Source organism: Rhinolophus sinicus, chromosome 2 (assembly GCF_057876585.1).
Source record: "Rhinolophus sinicus isolate RSI-liver-muscle chromosome 2, RSI-T2T, whole genome shotgun sequence".
NCBI lineage: Eukaryota > Metazoa > Chordata > Mammalia > Chiroptera > Rhinolophidae > Rhinolophus > Rhinolophus sinicus.
This window is the reverse complement of record NC_142502.1, coordinates 158876321-158897446: the sequence shown is the minus strand read 5'-3', so window position 1 is coordinate 158897446 and position 21126 is coordinate 158876321. Positions and strand designations below refer to the sequence as shown.

Genomic DNA, 21126 nt, shown 5'->3' with positions numbered 1-21126 from the left:
TGGGTGCTGCTCCCATTGTGTTGCACCCTTACGGTATCACTTGTAACATGGTCAGTCTAAAATAGAGCAGCAGACATTCAACTCTATTGATGTGGCAGAAAGTCATTTTGTTGAAGGTGAGGGAAGAGTCTAAAACCAGTAGTTTGAAGGATCAAGTTTGGAAATTGCCCGTGAAGGGGAATTAGAACTAATTTGTCAAACACCAACACTGTGCCGGGAACTGGAATAAATTCTTTACATATTATCTCATTTAAACTTCCCAGTAAGCTTTGAAATCAGTATTGCTATTCTCGGTTTACAGGTAAGGAACCTGAGGCTCAGTGAGAGTCCATCACTGTATTCACATATTGTTGATAGATCAAAGTCAGAGTAACCTTCAAACTCTTGTCTGTGAGATGTCTTAGTCTCCTGCTCCATCTCAGGCATGGCATCGTGGAGAGTCCCTGTTTTGGTAAATGTTCCCTAGTCCATATGTCCTTGATCTTCAACCAGTTGTCCAAGGGTCCCAAATCTAGATCTCTAGTTGACCATTAAAAATAAGATGGACAAGCCAATGAAATGTCAGCATGGAGAAATTAAAACTGGATGACCACACACCTAAAGACTCCTGGGATGGAAAATATGGGTGATCCTGCAGTGAGACCACCAGAGAAGGACTGGCGGTCAGTAATCACTGACCTCTCCTGGCACCTGGCACTGGAGCAGGCACTGTGGGCCTGCGGAGAATACAGACAATGTAACAGATGTGGGTCCTTCTTCGAGGAGCTTATAGCTTCTGAGGAGCTCCTTCAGTGCCAACTGTCTCCACCACTTAATTTAGACACATGTGGAGGGTGTGGTTAGGAGCTCCCTTTGCGAGGTATAAATCTTGGTTCCGCATCCCCATGCTAGCTGTGGGATTCTGGGAAAGAAATTCACCCTCTCTGAGTCTCATTTTTGTTATCTATACAGTGGGAATGATAGTAGTACCCATTTCAGAGAGTTTCAGGGAGAATTAAATGAGATCGTCTGTCTGTGATGCACTAGTAAATATTCACCAAATGAGCATGGTGGTTTTATGGTTTTCTCCTTGCTTCACCTGGATGGCAGAAGCTAAGTCTTAGAATTATCCCTCTTGCAAGTCATCTCACAAAGGCCAGGGCACTTAAAAGGTGCTGAATAAGTACTTGTCACTTGATGGAAAAGATACAAGAACGTGGACTGCAGTTAATCCTAGCCTAATGTTCAAAGCACTTTCATTCTTCAACATATTATTTATTCTTATATTAACTGATTGTCTCTTTTCATGCTAGAATGTAAGCTCCATGAGGGCAGGAAATTTGTTTCCTCCATGGTAAGAACTGTATGTGTTACAAAGTAGTTGCTGAGTAAATATTTGAATGGGTGAATGAATGGTGTTTTCTATGAAAGGGAAACAAGTTGTCTAGAAATGTCTGTGCAGCTTCTGCCCTGGAAGCTCCTGAGCCCTGGGGTTGATATCCCGCTGTCCCATGGGACTCCAGCCAGCCTTGGTTCTTGCTGGAGGCCACCCATGGGAAGCCGCCTGTGCCTGTCTCTTGCCCCAGCTCTAGCCAGCTCACCTGCAGGGCCCAGGGCAGAGCTTTTCAGATTGGCAGCTGCTCAGTTTGATGTTGTAAGACTCACTGGGAATTGCTGCCATTTTAATTTATGATTTTAATTGTTTTATAGTTTATACTTGTGCCCTGCAGTTATTTTCCATTAAATCAGAGCATTTATGTTTAAAAAAAGAGTAGGTTTGGTTGTGGGTAAGTCTATCTTAACAGCTAATCTCTGGCAATAAAAACTGCTTGACAGTCATCAACAGATTAGGAAATTAGCATTTGTTTAATTAACCTCCATTGGGGGCTGTTAAACACATGAAAACAGTGATTTCTTTTTAACCTGAAAGGATGACAGATTTTCCATTTGTATACTCTAATCTAAGGCTTCAGGAGTAATTGTTGTTGTTTCTATGTCTGTTAGCATAAACTGGTAGGTAAAAATAAATTTCAAAATTGGGAATAGACCAACAACACCAAATATAATCTAAGACGTCCCTGAAACTTCGAATAATTTTATGTAAAACATATACTATAGGTACATGCATTACACTACATATATATATATATTATATAAAATATAAATACACATAGACACTTATGCTAAATAAATATTTGTTCCATATGTTAATCATACTAGATGCTTTATTACATACATACTTTATTGTACATAAAAGCAACGCCTAACTCTCAACATCTCTCTATACTGTATATATTCATACTATATGCTTATTACACATATGTACTTTATTACATATAATTTATTATACACAAAGTATATATTAGGTTGATGCAAAAGTGATGGTGGTTTAAAGGGTTAAAAATAATTACAAAAACCGCAATTACTTTTGCACCAACCTAATAGTATGATTAATATATGAGAGAAAGGGAGCTTGAGAATTATATGTTGCCTGGGCTCATTCTCCCGCTACGTGTTAACTACTTTATTGCATGTATGCGTCGTGCATATACAGGCAACGCACAACTCCCAGCATCTCTCTATAGAGCTATATCTCTCTATATATTAATTTGGTATGTCTCTCTATTAATCGTACTATATGCTTCATTACATATGTATACTTTATTACATATATATTACAATGTACATATATAATAGTATACAATGAAGTATGTGTGTAATAAAATATATAGTCTGGTTAATATAATATAGAGATATAGACAGAGAGAGATGTGAGAGTTATGTGTTGCCCGAGCAAATCTTCACAGCACAAATTAATCATCTTTTTAGTTTTCACTAGAGTTTCGGTTTCTGCCATAGCGCTGGCTAAAATAAATTCACAAATCGTGATTTATTTATTTCAGAGTAGAATATTTGGAGGACGTGTTGGTCATAGATCTGAACCAACGACAAATTGCCCGTTCCTGTGTTTAATTTGGTCAAACCACTTGCTTTCTGGCTGAGAACTACGTATTTCTCTCACAGACCTCATTACTGTCTCCACTTGGTCAGACTTATTTGCTGGCCAATTGGCTACACCACACACGGGCTTAAAAACTGAGTTAAAATATGTACTCTATACAGGTAGAAATTGCTACTTGTCATGGACCCTCAGGGTAGCTCAAGAATAGTAAAACTGTAAATGCCAAATCTGAGTGTGTCTACTGCATATCCTCACTGTACTTCCATGACCTTGACTGTAGTTGAAAGTGACTTTGTTTAAAGCTGGGTATCATTTTTTCCCAAGGCAGAAAAGGATCAACCTGTTGTAAGTACCTCCCTCCACTGAACATAACTTACTACTATTTCATCCACATCTGTGCCCAAACACCCTGTGCTAGCCTGAGGCTAAAATCCAGACAGTGATTGGCAGCAAAGTCAAGGAATGAGCAGCACTCCGAATTATAGCTGAATGACATCAAAACAATCCAAATTCTGCTCCAAAAATGGTCATATGGTTTAAAAACAAATAAACAAAAACAACAAAGTGGCTAAATCAGGATGGACTCCAAGAAGGGGATAAAGCAGTGGCTGCTGGAGGGGGATCTAGGCCTCTCCAGCCAGGATTTGAGAAGTGGTATTGAAGCTGCGCCCACAGCTCATCTCCTCCACTAACTCTCCCGAGTATTCCAGTCAATCTGTGTGTCTGATAAACCTATGAGGGTTTACTGGCAGAAGTTACATATCAAGTCATAGTGTCCTTAGCTCAACGACATTGAACAGGTTTACACGTTATTTAGAAGGGCTCATAGTTTGGCGAAAGCTGATTTTTTATGAGAAGAAAGTAAAGAACCATCCAGAGTACCGTCGCCCCTGCAGATGGAGCAGTAGGTAGGGAGTGCCAGGGAGGACAGCCAGAAGGCAATGGGCGGGGTAAAGTGGAGAGAGAGGGGCCCAGGAAACTGAACTGTTGTTGGGCTGGGGCATCAGTGCGCTCCCTCACCTAGGGGGGGAGGAGAAGCTGCTAGGACCTTCTTGGCTGGAGACCGAAGGCTCATGGAGAACGTGGAGCTCCAGGGGGTTTTCTCTGAATGGGGGTTCTTCTCACAAGGAGACGGCCACTGTCTTATGCAAAGGCGTTGTCTCCCAGTGTCACCTGCAGAATTGTCGCTTTCTTTTTTCTGAGTGGAATTCTGGAAATCCCTTTCCTCTTTCCCACTGGCAGGTTTGACATTTACAGTTCTTTACTTTCCTAATGCTGTTCACTGGGCCCACCCTGGCACATAGTGTATTGATTTGGAAAGTCTTCTCTTGAAAAAATACACTTATTATTATTTATTATTTCTAAATTGGAATCCCAAAGCAGAAAGAGAAAATATCAGTAAATACAATTAAGGACAAATACCTCTATTTCCCTGGGCCTCAGTTAGACAAAAAGATCTCGGGGCTCTTGGCGCTGCTGACTCACCAAACTTAAGACCGCATGTCAGTGACTGACCACGCGCCACGGTTGAGATTCTCCCTCTTCCTGAGGCTTCTCAGGCACCGCAGTCTCCTGAGTTTCCTCTCTGGTTGTTCCACTGCTAGTCCTGCCCATTAAATGTTGGACTTGCTCAGAGACCAGTTCTAGCCGTCTTCTCACATTATACCCTCTTCTCAGAATATCTCACCCACGCTCATTAGTTCTCCAGCCCAAACCTTCAGGTATCACCACCGGCTCAGGATGCTCAATCAGATGCCTCCAAGGCACCTCAGACTCAGCATGTGCAGGCTGAACTCCTGGTAGACCTCTGCCCTCACTCTAAAACCTGGACCGCCCTGGTACCTAGCAGGTACCCAGTAAATACTCATCAAGTGGAGCAAGGGGGGGGGGGGGGCTGTCTTTAGCTCTAATTGTCTTTGTTTGGTAAACGCCAGCAGATCGTGTCCTCCCTGATGAAAAAGAGTGATCTTCTTAACCTGTCTGATCCTCTTGGACCTGTGTGTTTTCCTCAGTTATTAGCCATAGGCCTCAGCCCGTAAACACATGTGTGGGCATGAGCACAACCCTAGACCTCCTTAACAGCACGTATGCATACGCACACACGCGTGCGCACGTTGATATTTCTGATTAGCTGAAAAGCACCACACGGCCTTAAAGCAAATTCCTCTCATGGCCAAATTAAACAAATACAAATGTGAGGCTTCTTTTTCTTAAGAATAACAAAATCTGTTCTCTGTCCCCTCCGAGGTCAGTCCATTTCAGCTCCCTGGCCCTGCGTGATGCTTCTGATATCCTCCGTAACTTGGGTGACCCCCACTTACCAGGACGACGTGCTTTTCCTACATCCCCCTCAACTCATGTGCAGCTACATTTGTGTTTTCTCAGCTCTTTATCGGGGGCTGGGGTGACGTGCGAGGTGCTGACCACTCTCCTAGCACGTGGCTCCTTATGGGGCTGGCCATGGAAGACGTAGGCTTACTAGTTTTGGCAGCTTCTCATCCTGACAAAGGAGCGTAAAGGGTGGCTTTCTGGCCTTCCCGTCCGGAAATTCTGGGCCCTGCGTAGGGTTCTACAGTCCACTTCCGCCAGGCTCCAGGCACGCCCCCAGAAAGGTTACTCTTGGTCCTTTAGCTGGAGTGGCCCTTTCTGTGATGACAGAATGCTGGCTGGATTTTGAGCTGCAAATTGCTGGGCCCAAAAAAGGCAAGAGCGGCAGCCCTTGCCTTCTAAGGGCAGTGGTGGTGTCTTCTTTCCCTCTGGTGTAGAACTTACATCCTAAGTATTTCTGGCCTCGTGTCCACCTCTCCCTCCATACCCCTCCTTGAGGACAGGGACTGTGTCTTCTCTCTCAGGATCCTCAAGGTCTAGCACAAGACACACTCTGAGTGGCAACTCAGTAAATATGGTGGAACATTGCATAGTAGGGTTAAGTAGGCAACACGTTAGGAGTAATCATGCCGTTGACTCAACCGTCGTTAAGATGGACTTAATACAGATCCTGCCCGTTATCTTATCCAGACGCTCCATGAACACCCAGGCACTTGCAGGGCTCTGGGATTCAAGCTGTGAACATGAAGACGCAGTCCCTGTTCTCATGGAGCTCATTGAGAGAAACTCAAGGACATAAGCAAAGTAATCGCACATTGTGCTCACTGCTGCAAGGGAAGTAACCGAGGTGACTGACATGGAAGTGAGGGTCTGGGGCAGGCAGGGGTGGGGCAGGATGGCTGAGAGAGGCCCGTCAGAGGAAAGGGGATGGAGGCAGTGCCGAATGACAAGGAGTCTGTTCTCCAGGGAGAGGGAACAGTGATGTGGCAAAGGTCTCAAGGAAACTGCTTAGGGAGCTTAAGGACCTGTCAGAGACCCCTTTGGCTAGATTGGGGGGTGGGGGTGGGGAAGTGGCACCAAATGGTGGAGGAGAGGAGGGTCAGCCCAGAGCCAGAGTGAAGTGCTCGAGTTCCACTCCGACTGCCACAGGAACTGCTGGAAGTTAGCAAAGGAATTCTTCCTGAGTGTAATGGGAGAAGGGTTTAGAAGGTGTGAGAGAACATCAGATTCAGCTGCCTCTGATGGTTTGGGCCTTAATTGTATCGTTTTAATAATAACAGATTTTCATAGTTCCACATGTTATCTGAAAATGTTTGTTCAGGCCATCTGGCTGCCTGGGGCCATGATCCACAAATTCACTTCTCAGCGCTCTCATTCCTTCATGCATTTGGCCAGCAGCTTTTCAGAAGCTAGGATGCGTCAGGCACTGGGGACATTCCAGGCCCGGCCCTCATGATTACACTGTGCAAAGCAGACACTCGTAGGAGGGCCTATGCCAGGATGTCGAGGCAGGAGACAGCCTCGCACACCTGGGATCCTCCCCAAAGCCCCACAGGCCCCAGGTGTGGGTTGTGAGGGGGTGTGGTGAGGCATGAGACCAGAAGTCCAGGCTGGTGGAGACCGCAGGGGGCCTCTCATGCCATGCCAGAAAGCACGTCCCAGGGGCGCCATTGAAGAAAGGAAGCAGGAGGAGAGCATCATCTGACTTACATTTTGTATAAAATGCCTGTTGGTAAAGAAGGGTTCACTCCAAAGTGGAAGAGGAAGCATTGGGGTGCTACAGCCAGGCTTGCAAGTTCAAGCTTCATGGGCTCTAGCTGCCTTCACGTCCCAGGATCTTAGACAAGAAGGGTCCTTGGGGATTCACTCATTTAGCCATCTCATCTCGGAAATGAGGACAGTACAGCTCAGAGAAACACCTTGCTTTAGGTCACCGCTGTCCTTAGCCCCAGTCTGTACACCGAGCCCCAAATAACCATGTCAAAGTGCAAGTTGATTGATGGCCCGGAAAGGAATGGGGGCTCTAGGTATAAGTATCGTGACAGTCAGGTCAACCCATGTCACTTGCTGGGGTCACAAAGTAAAGGCCTATTTTCCATCCGTGGGGGTCAGGATATTATCTGTGAGTATTAAGGATAAGAATTGGCTTTCATTGCTGTGGATTAAAAACAAAAAAAGTAATTGGGCAACCGTGTAATCAGATAAGTTACTTTACGGTGATTTTAAGTCTTAATGTCCAGGTACTGTGCCAGGCTATTTACCTTGGCTCTCGCTGGGGATGCTGTTTCACACCTCAGGTTTCCAGCTGTAGCAACTTGAAGGTCTGCTCTCTTGAGACTGGCTTATCCATTACATCTTAAAACCATGTTGCCGTGAGTCAAAAACAACCATCACCCCAACAGCAACAACTGTCTTCTCAGTCCCACAGTGTGGATACATTTTTTTTTTTCTTCCTTCCTCAAGCCACATAGCAAAGTGGTTAAGAGCACGGGAGTTGATGTCAGGCAGAGCCAACTCTGTCACTCACCACCTGTATGTCCTGAGCCAGGTAGATAATCCCCCCAAGCCTTCTTACTCACCTTTAAAATGGAGATCATAATAGTCCTACCAGATTCATAGGCTATTTGTGAGATAAAATGAGATAAATCACAGAAAGACTTAACACAGAGCCTGGCATACAAAAAGATTTGGGGGGAAAAAAATGGTAGTTATTATTTTATTCCTAAATGATTGAGCTATTCCTATTAAAAGCCTTGGAGAAGGATTTTCCCTACAGATTGGCCCAGAGTGAAAGATTAGTATTGATTCTCAGGTGTCAGCACTTCAATGGAGAATTTTTAAATCAGTTACCTTTGTTCTGAAGCAAACTGTGCTTTTCTATTTGATGGAGAGGTGTGAGGTGCTGTCCTGTGGTTCTTACTTACTGTCCTCTCTGGCCTGGGTGGGACTTGCGTGATCTGGCATCCCTGGGAGTGTTAGGATGGCAGCCAGTCACCAACATCTACCCCAATGTTGAGGGGAGTCTGACTATATTGAAGGGGAAAATTGTCTTCCTCTTGAATATGTTAAGTTTATGAGGGTGTTTGGCAACATCTACCAGAAGAGCCTGTATTCCCATCTGATTAACCACAGTCATTCACGAGTCTCCACTATTTGTCCAAAAACAAGAAGAGTTTCTTCATAACCTCCCCGAAGGCCTGTTCTCTGGTGATCCAAATACTTGGCATCTGCAAAGTAATCTTTCTAATCTCTTATCTTCAAGTAAATGGAAGAATTTGCTGTCGTTAATGTGGCACTCAGGCCTGAGCTTTGTGGAATTAGCATGCCAGAGGAGTTGAGCGTGCCAGGGAGTCGAGGGCATCAAGAAATGGAGGCTGGGTGAAGAAGACAGGGGCTTATGAGTCTCTTCCTGTAGGGTGAGTTTTTAAGTCAAGCAAAGAAAAACCGTTTTCAATTTTTTCTTATATGTGAAGACTGCCTTGTGTGCGAACCCTGTGCTAAATGCTGTATGGTTTACACAGAAGAGTTTCTGGCTCTTATTCTTGGGGAATCTGCCATCAAATAGGGAAAATAAAGGTTTACAAATGGAAAAGAATGAATTTTCACATGAGACCACTGATGAGTCATGTGAAGAAAACAGGACTCCCCCCAACTTATGAAGTTCAGGTCCCAGCTCACCTTTGTGAGCCGTTGTGCCCCCCAAGTTCTTTGTAAAGTGTGGATGATGATACCTACCGCCCAGGGCTGTTGTCGGGAGTGAAGGAGACAAGGTGTGTGCTAGGACGTGGGGAACCACAGAGCACAGGGACCGATGAAAGCTGCTAGCCACAGCAGCTCCCAGGGCCCTGCAGAAAGGTCGTGCTCACGGTGTGGCCATTCCAGATCCTGAGAAGTCTGCTAGGGTCTGGAAGCTGTCACCTCAATCCTGATTAGTAACACCTGTGCAGCCCCACCCCTGCTCTCTGTCTGCCTCCCCCTTTGCTTTCTCCCCTGAGGCACTTGGTGTTCCCTTGTAGTGTCAGTCCCCAGGCCCAGAGAAAATGAATTCCCTGATTTTCTCACTAGGGTAGGCTGAAAGTCTCTCTCTCGCTCTCGCTCTCGCTCTCGCTCTCGCTCTCTCGCTCTCTTGCTCTCTCTCGCTCTCTTGCTGTCTCGCACACCATGCGTTTTCTTGCACGCTCATTTAAGTATCATTCATCACTTTCTCCTATATGTTGTAATTGCATGTCCTTCCTATTTTTCTTCCCACAGTGTCTATCTCGGTGGCTTATACACAGTAGAAGGTAAAATATTTTTTAAAAATATAAACCTTGTTAGGGATCTAGTGACTTGCCCTAACAGGGGATATGTATATTAAGAAATGACTGATGGAGATCCCTGGAGAGGGCAGAATTTCTAGAGTAACTACCACGTATCAGGCACTATGCTAGAGCTTTCACCTGGGTTATATCATTCAGTCTTGGCAAGATTATCCTCATTTTACAGATAAGGTAACTGAGTCCCAGAGATATTTTGGACAAGCCTAGCATCATCCAGCTAGTAAGTAGCAGAGTTACAATTCAGATTCAGAAGTACCTCACTTCCTATCTGAACATTAGGAAAAGAGAAGTTGGGGGAGTCACCCAGCATTTCAGATCATAACATGTAGGCACCGACCACTACGTATACTTAAGCCATTAGACACTGAATTAGGTGTATGGATAGCAATGGGGGAGGATGGCAATTCTTAGAAGCCAAAATTATCCACATTTCTAGAGATATCAACAGTTGATTTCTTGTCACATTAAAAGAATACTTTTGTTAAAAGTGAAAGTAAAATTTGACCTGCCACTGCTCTCACCCCATCTCCAGCAGTCCTCCCTAATATTAAGACCTTTATGCACCACTTCTCCCTCACTGTGAGACCATTTCTTCCCCATCTCACAGCAAACTCATTTGAGAGATCTTCGCTTTTACTCACAGATCCCTTTCCCTTTTCCCACTCCAATAAATAAAGCATAATTGGTTTTAGAAGATAAGCCTTTTTTTTATGAAAATAACTACTAGGTCTTTCCCCCCACACCGACCCCCCCTTCAGGTTTTATAGAATTAAAAAAAAAATGTACGTTGTTTTGGGAATTTCCTTTCTTGATGTCTTTGGAGTTTCTGGAAAAGATCTGTGCTCCTACCCCAAGGGAGCCTTGGTTATACCATGCAGCCCTAAATCAATCCTTTCCTGTCAGCAACTGTGACCTCTCGGTCTCTGTATTCCCCTTCTCAACCCGAAGACTTTCTTTCCCAGCCCACAGGAATTTGGGTCCAATCAGCAGACAGAGATTTTCAACTCATGGATCTCACATTTGATCTGAACGGTGGTCACGGGCAGTCACATGGAGTCAACTCAACTCTGCCTCTTACAAGTCAGGCAACCTCAGGCAACTGACTTACCTTCTCTGAGCCTCGGTTTCCTCTCATTTCAAATGTTACTAGTATTGGTGTGGTCAGGATTGCTGTCTCCCAGGGATAAAATGGCAGGGGACACTCCAGACAAATGCACTCTTTCCTGATAGCCAGAGTATTGCTCCCAAATCCCTACGTGGCTTACAGATCTGGGCCGTCTTGGAGCCTTGATCACCATTTAAGACTTAGATTATAGTAGTAGTTGTCCAGCAGAGGCTCTGCAGGGGACATTTGGCAATATCTAGAGACAGTTTTGGTTGTCACAACTGGGAATGGGGGGTTGCTAACAGTGTCTAATGCATAGAGGCCAGCAATGCTACGAAATATCCTGCAGAGCACAGAACAGCCCCCACAACAAAGAATTATCCAACCCTAAATGTCAGTCTAGCTCCAATGTGCCAAGGTTGAGAAACCCTGAACTAGAGGGACACTGCATGGCCTTCTCCTTCCCTGCTTCCCCACAGCCCACAACCATTTGGCCCTCTGGCAGCTGGGGAAAGAAGAGGGGTTCCATGAAAGTTCTCACAAGTCTTCATTCTGAGGGAGGATACAGTAAGCTAGCCTTCAATCCGGGTGCCAAGCAACAAAGACAATGACAAAGGCACTTGAGGAAGAGATGCTGGGAGGGGCCCCTCTAAAATCAGGGACTACCAAAGATGCTTGCTATCACCACTTTTATTTAGCCATGTTCTTAAGGCTCTAGTCTACACAATCAGACAAAGAAGTTTGAAATATAAACACTGCAAAGGAGCAGGTAAAAATGATCACTAATTACAGATGATTTGGAAAATCCAGGAGAACCAACAGGAAAACACACACAAAAAAGGAGTGTTCGGTAATATAGTGGCAGGGCACAGAATGAGAAGCAGAAATCAATAACTAGTATATACATGGGCAACAAGATGGACAATGTAATGGAGGAAAAGACTCCGTTTATGATAAGAATTTAAAATATAAAATAATAACTTGGATTGTTTAGAAGTGGATTCAGTTGCAATTAACGTATAAACCCCAAACAACAGTACTTTAAATAAGACACAAGTTTATTTCTTTTTCATATGAACGTTATCTGGAAGTGGGCACTCCTGGGGCCTGGAACTTGTGTTTTTGGTCAAAGAAGCACATGCCAGGACTCCAGGCATTATATCCTCATTTAGGCAACAGAAAATAGAAAAAGCAGAGTAAGGCTCTTCCTGTTAAGACTTCCACACATCTGATTGGCTAGAACTTAGTCCCATAACTAAGTTTTAAGGAAAGCCTTGAATTCTCGTTTATACCTGCTTTGCTCTGTGCATGGCAAGAAAAAAAAATTCTCTCACTAAGGCCATAAGGATATTGGGACAACCAGCAGGCTCCCATAAAATGTAACAAGATATGTACAAGATCTATATGAGATAGCTTTAAAATGCCCCTAAAGAAAACAGACAAATAGAAAAACAAACATATTATTGGATAGGAAGGCTCAACATCATAAAAATATAAATTCTCCCGGAGTTAATTTATAACTTTAAACTGTTCCCAATAAAATCACCACCAGGATTTTTTTTTTTTTTTTTTAACTAGACAGATGATTCTAAAGTTCATATGGAAAAATAAATAAGCAAGAGTAGCCAGAAAATTTTGAAAAAGAATAAGGGACCAGCCCTACTGGATGTTAAAACATATTATAGACCTATAATCATTTAAAAAGTTTGGTGCAGGTCAGTGTTATAGAATGAAGATTACAGAAATAAATCCAAATGCATGTGGGGTATCTAGCACCAGTATTTATAGAGGTGATATTTCAGTCAATGAGGAAAAGGTATAAACTATTCAACATATGGAATTGGGACAATTCACGAGATGTCTAGAAACAAAGTTGAATCTATACTTCACACCTTTTATCAGGACAAATTCCAAATACACCAAAGACAAGTTTATAAAATGAAAGCATCAAAGTAGTAGGAAAAACCTTGGGAGAATGCTTTTATAACTTTGAAATGAGTAAACCATTTCAAATTAAGACATAAAATCCAAAGACCATAAAAATAAAACATCAACTCAATTACATAAAAATAAATATCAGCATGGCAAAACCACTGCAAGCAATGTCAAAAGTCAAACAGTAAACTAGGACAAGTATTTATAATTCTTAGCCCACACAAAGTTGTTCCCTAATATAGACAGAGCTCCTAAAAATCAATTAAAAAAACAACAAACACCACAAAAGGAAAATGGGCAACCGTTTACAGAAAAAAAAAAAAAGATTATTTTTAAATATATGAAAAATGTTCAAACTTACAGAGATACTTAAGCATCTACTGAGATACTGTTTTCACCTACCAGACTACCAGAAACTTGATAACATACCATATTGGCAAACAGACACTATCATATACTGCCGAAAGAAGTGAAAATTGTTCAGCCGCTAAGGAGGGCAGTTTGGCAACATGCACTGAAATCCATATCCTTGTACTATCAGATTCAGAAATGTCTTTTCTAGGAAATGTGTACAGTTACCTTCAGATATGTGCGAGACATCATATGTACAAGCTTATTCACTGAAGCTCTGTTTGTGATAGCACAGCCTTGGAAGCACCCTAAAAATGTCCCCCAATAAATGTGGAGTATTATGCAGCCATAAAAAAGAACTAGGAGGCCTTTTATGTGCCAAGACAGAAAGATCTCCAGTATGTGTTAAGTGGGAAAGGTAAGGTACAAATGAATGCATGTAGTAATCTCCATTTAGTGAAGGGGGAGTAAATGAATACCGGCATGCCTTGTTTTATTGTGCTTCACTTTATTGCACTTGCAGATACTGTGTTTTTTACAAATTGGATGTTTGTAGCAACCCTTCATCAAGCAGGTCAATTAACACCATTTTTCCAACAGCATTTGCTCACTTCATGTCTCTGTGTCATATTTTGGTACTTCTCATAATAGTCCAAACTTTTTTTTATTATTATATTTGTTATGGTGATCTGTAGTCAGCGCTCTTTAATGTTACTGGGGCAAGACCCTCCATCGGCAAAGAAAGATTCTGATTCAATCTGAAGGCTTAGATGATCAGCATTTTTTTTAGCAAGAAAGTATTTTTTTATTAAGGTATGTGCGTTGTTTTTTTAGACATAATGCTATTGCACACTTATTAGACTACCGTGTAGTGTAAACATAACTTTTGTATGTACTAGGAAATCAAACAATGTGTGTGACTCTATTGCAGTGATCTGGAACCGAACCTGCAATGTCTCCAAGGTATGCCTGCATATGTTAATGTTTTCTTATTTACGTATAAAGTGTGATCAAGAGGATACACAAAGAATGAATGAAAAGCAATTGCCTGTAGAGAGAGAAAGGAATGCCTGAGGAACAGATGCGGGAGGGAGAATATGTACTACCGTGTTTCCCTGAAAATAAGACCTAGCCAGACCATCAACTCTAATACGTCCTTTGGAGCAAAAATTAATATAAGACCGGGTCTTATTTTACTATAATATAAGACGGGGTATAATATAATATAACATAACATAACATAACATAACATAACATAACATAACATAACATAACACCGGGTCTTATATAATGTAATATCCAGTATAATATAATATAAGACTATGTCTTATATTAATTTTTGCTGCAAAAGACGCATTAGAGTTGATGGTCTAGCTAGGTCATATTTTCAGGGAAACACGGTATATGCCTCTTTATACATTGGATTTTATTAATATGAACACATGAATTACCTAGTGAAAGGAATTAAGTGAAACTATTAATAGATTAACTTAATAAGCAATGGCTAGTGACACTGGCTCATATTAGGGAAAGGGATTTTGCTGCATTTTTCTCCCTATTAGAAAAATGACTCCACTCCTTAAAAATGTCCCCAGTTTGCAAAAGTACCCTGGACTTGTATTTGAGGACTGAGCAGTCAGGGGTTAATATCTAAACAGAAGTCCTTCTTTGTGAGTCAAGTTTGATGAGTACCTACTATGTGCCCAGCCATGAAACAAGCACTGTAGGAACTCTCAGGAAGGAGACATGCCCACTCAACTTGCCCTGCAAGCTGGGCCTCAGAGCAGGCAAGGCTGGAAACAATTGTTCCCAACTCCCCTTCTCAGGAAGGTTTAGAGGCCCCTAGTGAAGAGGCGGCACTTAAAACCAGCAGGTGGGAGAATCGTGGGACAGGAATAGGAAGTAGAAAGTCATGGGTAGAAAGATGGAGAAGGGGGGAACCATAAGTGGACCACAGCCTCAGTCAGCTGTGCAGGAGACAGAATTTCAGGGATGCCACCTTCTTTCAGCAGCCCTCGTCCCCTACCCCTTGTAGGCAAGGACATTCTCTCATCTCTTTTTCTCTGCCTGGGCAAATGTAGCCCTGGGCTTCCCTGAGCTCTCCCCCACACTGAAACCCCACTCAGGAACTCACGGAGAGCCCAGGACTGGACAAGTTTGGTCCCAATGGTGTCAGTATTTTACTTTTTAATGAGATTGAAGACACCCAGAGGAATAAAGTTCTAGGAATGGCCCTTCTGGCCCCCAGGGGTCTTTCACGCTTCACTAATCTTCCTGTCACAAAGGAAAGGAACATAAATCACTGTCTCTTCCATGGGACAACAGTTTTAAAGAAATACAGACAGTGGAGGAGGACTCTGAGGAAGTGACTCATGGGATTTCAGGCATCAGTGGCAGGACAGTGGAAAGAAAAGTTTTGGCCCGGGGCCTCCCTTTGCCACAGCAGAGGGGCAGCCACTTTCACACATGCTTCACCTTAGACCTTCAAGAAGAGCAATTCCCCCCCCCCCCGGGGTGGGGGGGCGGAGTAGGGCCAAGAAGCAAAGGGATGGTGTGCATCTGGATTAGGGCCAGGCAGGGAAAGAAGAGCGGGAGGTGGGCAGAAATAAGACATGCCACCTTCTCTTGGAACTCTGAGTAGAAGGAAAGACTGAGCCTGATGTGCCAGAAATGCTAAGTGGCAATTTTGAGAACAAGGGCAAGGTTCAGGCTGGTGTGGACTCTTCTGAATCTAGTCCATTCATACAAATTAGAACGAGTCCTTTCTATGACACAAAAGCTTTAAAAAAGAGCTCTGAGCAGTGGCATGTGGGGTCTTTTATAAAGCCGGGGTTGGTGGCTGGCATTGAAAGAGCCCCCCCCGCCCCAAGTGAAGGCAGGAAGGTAGAGGAGTAAGTACACTGAGGCAAGAACACCAGCTTCCCGAGCAGCAGACCTGAGTTCAGATCCTAGTTCCACCCATCCCCGTCAGCTTGCAGAACTCGCTTACCTTCTTCCGGCTTCTCTGTACTAATTTCTGCCCTAGTAATAGCTGAGCGTGCTCTTCCTAACTCTCAGTGTTGTTCAGAACATGAATGTGGTTTGTAGACCTCGAGGTACGTTCCACATGTTGTTGTTGTTGTTGTTGTTGTTACGGTGGATGTTGCCATGGTGATCATGATGCAGTCCTGTAAGTCTTGGAAAGGCAACTCCAGAGAGTGTGCAGGGGCCGTCACTCAGTGGGCCTATAGGTCTGCCTCTCCAAGATCGCAGGTGTGCAGACCGGACACCTAGTTCCCTCTTGGTCAGTTTCCTTATGAAGGAAGTGGGTGTAACAGTATTACAGACCAATTTTTCACACACGAAAACAGGCTTCGGAGCAGGAATGTATCTGGCCCACGTTGACAGAAAGGGTAACAGACCAGCAAGGTGACTTCACCAGGTCCAGGTTACAACAGTGATTAAAACCCAGGCCTCCTATGCCAGAGCCACACTGCTATTCATCTCACTGCTCTCCCACTCCCAGACAAAGCTGAGCCTTGACCACACACAGTGGCCAGGATTGGGGGTCAGGGACCCCGGGTCCCAGTGGCTTGGCTGGTTGGGTTCACTGTTCTTTCTGTAGTGCATGAGCATTTGCTTACAGCAGCACATTTTATGTGCTCTTTTCTCAAGAAGTCCCAGCTGTAAGTGGAAACGGGGGCCATGGTGCAAGCAGGCAGGCCCCAAAATGCTTCCTGCCCCACCTTTGCACTCAGGCCTGGATTCCTGATGGTGGAGGAGTTCACGTCCCAACGCCAGCAGGCTTGTGAGAAGGGCCCCTCTTGCTCTGTGTGCAAGGCAGTGGGCCTTCTTTGCGAGACACCTCCACCCCAGAGTGGCTGCGAGGAAGGCTTGGGGTGCGGAGACCTCCATTCAAAAGTCTGGCTCCTTCTGTGGGACAAGTCTGGGGTCTGCAGACTTGGTTAGTAGGGATTTCATACCCAGAAACCCAGGTTTTATGTAAAAATCTTACACAGACCTCAAACTGTAACACCAGCCACAGGGGAGCTGCACTGGCTGAGGCGAACTGCGCCCATGGCCCTCACTGACTTCGCAGAACCACCTGAGCTCTGGAGGTCCTGGTTATTGCAACCAGTGTGCCTTCCTTCCTGCCCCAGACGCTTCCTTCACTCAGCCTGCTTGCCTCTAAAATACTGACCATGCAAATACATGGTACACATGTAGGCAGGGCTCCCATTGCCCTCAGTGTGAATGTCAAACGACTCTTCCTGGCATTTGAGGTTCTTTGTGGTTGGTTTCAACAGGCCTGTCTCTTCTCCCATTCACTGGGATCCAGTTCTCTCATCTCTTCACCTTTTCTATCTCCTGTGTTGGCCTTCCCCTCCCTCCCATTTTTTCTCTTCATGATTTTCCAAACCTTACCATCTATCCAAGCTTCTCTCGAGAGTCACCATTTCCTGGAAGCCCTCCTGCCTGCACCAGCCATCAGTGGTCTGTCTACTCCCTGAAATGCAACAGTTCACACAGTCAGTGCCCTGTAAAGTAGCACCTGATTCTTACGTGGTTTTATCTGCCTCACTGATGTTAACATGTGTCAGTCTTGTTCCTCCAGCTGATCTGCGTGGTTAACTCACAAAGGAAAGGGGATAAGTTGCTTCTTTCTTTCACATCAAGGTGTAAATAATATGAATGTCAGCACATAATATTGCTTCAATAAATAGCTACTGAATCTATTAACCGCAGCAGTCTTGAGCTATTCCTCGGGTAACAGAACCTCCTCCCTCATGTTGGGGTGAACTTGGCTCCTTTGGGGGTTGGCCCTCGTAGGCAGAGACCTGCCTTGAGGTTGGTTGCTGGCAGGTCAAGCCTCCTTAAGACTTTCCTTTCTATAGCAGATTTTCCTGAGATGTGCCTCTCTCTCCAACTCAAGAAGACCGTATTGGGATGAGTGAAGCATTAACCATGTGGTTCTGGCCCATGTTGCAGGGATTTGAAACTGGACAACATCCTTCTGGATGCAGAAGGTCACTGCAAGCTGGCCGACTTTGGGATGTGCAAGGAAGGGATTCTGAATGGTGTGACGACCACCACATTCTGTGGGACTCCTGACTACATCGCTCCTGAGGTAAGACAGTGTGCCAGGCCAGCTCCTCCTCATGTTTCATCCCCGTGAACTGGAGTCATCTAGTGGTGCTAGGGGGAAACTCTGAAAAACCAGGATGGATCCCAGGAAAGAGGGAGAAGACTTGCTGATGTATCCATAAGGAAATGGTGGTGAAGGGGAAGGGGGAGATACTGGTGAGCTGAGAGTAACAGGCCGTTCCCCAAATCTGGATTGGTCCGCCTCAGCATTATTACTCTTTCATCCACTCGGGAGCTACCAATGAAACTAGGACCAAGAGAAATTTGTTGACTTGTATCATTGTTTTCACTTCTTTATAAACAGAATAAAGGAATACCATTGATAAAGGCAGCAATTAATCCACTATAATTTGTCTACAGTAACACCAGGAATTATTTGCCATTTCTAGTGCAGTGGTGATTCTACATAGGGAGCACACAGGATCGAGGAGAAAAAGGAGAGTACCTGGCTCATTATAAATGCAGATCAGAGATAGTCATTGTAAGCCTCGCCAATGGGTTGCCTTTTGTGAAAGTTGTGTGGGTATTTTGTTCATCATAAAGTGTTTGTTTCCCTTGAGTTTCTCCAGGTCAGTCTTGCCCAGCTGAGAGATACCTAGTGTGATATGGTTTAAGACATAGCCAATCATAGATACTTAATAAAAATGGTCTTGTGGGTTCTGACACATATAAAATGGGAAGGAAGTACCAATCCCCATTAAGTTGCCCATGGTGGTTAGGTATGTGTTAGCACATTTAGATTTCATTTCCTTTCCATGGGCATTGTTTGAGCACCTGCTAGACACAAAGCAACGTAGGGATAAAGAACTGACTAAGACACTTGTCGCTCCCCTAAAAGAACTTTTGGTCCAGAGGGAGTGACAGGTAAGTAAATAACTAATTAAGTAGAATAAATAGGTACGAAACACAAGATGGTATCCTCAGGATGGGGAGGCTTCTTGGAGCACCTGGTGGATGATTTGAGTTGTAAAGAATTAGCAGGATTTCCTTTGGTGTGGGGGGTGGGGAACATTCCTGAAAACAATAGGGAGGATTGAGTGGGGGTGGGGCAGGGGAAGAGGTTCAGTATCCCTGAGTTAAGAATCCTTTAGGGCAGGGGCTGTTTTAATCTGGGTACTTCCAGGATCCTGCACAAAAACCAGGCTCTTAGTAATGGTTTGTTGAATGAATAAATGAATGAGAATTTAGGACACTCCAACATGAGCAAAGACGAAAGGGTGAGAACATTCTTGGCCTTTTTTAAGAAAGGAAAATAGTGTAGCTAGAACACTAGTAGTGTAGGGTTTCTTAGTGCTCTTAGTAATGAATGAGCTTAGGATAAAGGACCAAGGAAAATGGCCTTTATCCTGTAGAATCTGTGGACCCACTAAGGGCTTCCCTGTATAGAAGAGTCATAGTCAGACCTGTCTAAGTAAGAAGATGGGTGTCAGCAGTATATTTGTAAATCAGAGGGGAGAGCGACAGGGAAGGACAGGTGAGAGACTTTTCACAGACTAGGTGAGGCGGGGGGAGGCCTGAGGAGAGTCAGAGAAGTGAGGTTGGTAAATCATAGGTAAATTCTCGTTGGGACTTTTATCTTCTAAGTGTCTCTATTAGTGTGTTCCTTTAGCAAGAACACTAGGAATTTAACCTTCAAGGAGAAACCAGTGAAAGCCAGGGCTCTCATGGTTGCTTTTTCAGCACCTTCTTTATTCATCCTTTTTCCTCAGAATGCATGGTTCCAGTCCCTCTGAGTTGATACTAGAGTCAAAGGGTTGAAAGCCCAGGGTAGTAGTTAAGGACCCAGCCCAAGACAAACGTTTACTTTATGGTGAACAAAATACCCACACAACTTTCACGAAGGGCAGTCCATTGGCGAGACTCACATGAGCAACTCTGACCTCTGTTTATGAGCCCAGACACATTCTACACATGTGCCCACTATGCAGAATCACCGCTACACTTGAAACGGCAAGTAACCCCTGGTCTTACGGTAGGCAATTTATAGCTGATAAACGTATTGCTACCTTTATCAAGGGCTGTGGGGAAGAGTAAATGCGAGTGTGCTTCTAAAGCCTGTACCACAGCGCCTGGCCCAGAGTAGCACTGAGTCAATCAATGGAGGCTCCATCATTACTATCGTTGCTGGGTTGTGCAGTGGGGTGTGAAAAGCACAGACCTGAGAGTTGAGATTCCACACTGGACTTAACCACTAATGCCTCCATGTGGCCTTGGGCAAGTCGCAAGACATTTTTGACCCTCGGGTTCCTCATCTTTCAAATGGGAATAACAATTCCTGCCCTACCTGCCTCCTCAAGTTGTTTTGAGACTCTAATGAGATTAGAGCATGGAAATGCTTCAGAATGCATAAGCCTCTATTCAAGTAGGAGAAGTGGAGAGGTGCCTGGCTAACCCTGAAAGCAGACACCTTCTGGAGATGCTAGCTCTGCCCCAGGGCTTCTCTTCCCACCATATGCCTTTGGCTAACACCCATCTCTCCTCCTCTCCTTTCTCTACCCCCAGCCCCCGCTCCCCAGGAATGGCGGCCAGCCCTGGGTAATGCCTGTCATCATGACACCCAATGCCTTCCTTTCTGTTCCACCCCAGCTCTGACCCACCCATGGCTGCCATGCTGGGTGCCCTCCCATGGCGTGTGATGCCTTGCCCTTCTTACCAGCTCTATTACAGACAAGCCGATTAGAAAGCAGATAATTAGAGCCAAGCCTAAAAGCAATTTTATGAAAGATGCCACCCCAAACAGGAAGGCTTTGGACAGGGCCTTGGGGAAGGGTAGGCAGGGATGCTTTGTGGTTCCTGCAGTGCCATCCTGTCTGAGCCAACACAGGCAACCTGGAGGCCACCTCCCTATCACCCTGTGGTGGCAGAGAACTCAGCTGTGCCATCTTCTGGAGGCTGGAAGGTGGCCACCTTAGCACTCACAGCCCCCGGCGCCAAGGAGAGAAATGAGCACACCCAGTAAGGCACACACAGTGGGCACGTGTGGCAGCCGATCTCCCGAGTGTTGGAACTGGGTTGCTCACAGT

The 21126-nt window shown here is 44.6% G+C and overlaps 1 protein-coding gene across 2 annotated transcripts in view; it reads left to right on the top strand.

Annotated features, from left to right (window-relative positions):
- The window catches only part of PRKCE (protein kinase C epsilon), a 469174-nt gene that overhangs the window by 418501 nt on the left and 29547 nt on the right, over nucleotides 1-21126 (top strand). For both annotated transcript variants that reach the window (XM_019748625.3, XM_019748626.3), the window contains one exon: nucleotides 17948-18086. In XM_019748625.3, coding sequence (XP_019604184.1) covers nucleotides 17948-18086 — 139 coding nt within the window. The remainder of the gene's footprint in view (nucleotides 1-17947; nucleotides 18087-21126) is intronic.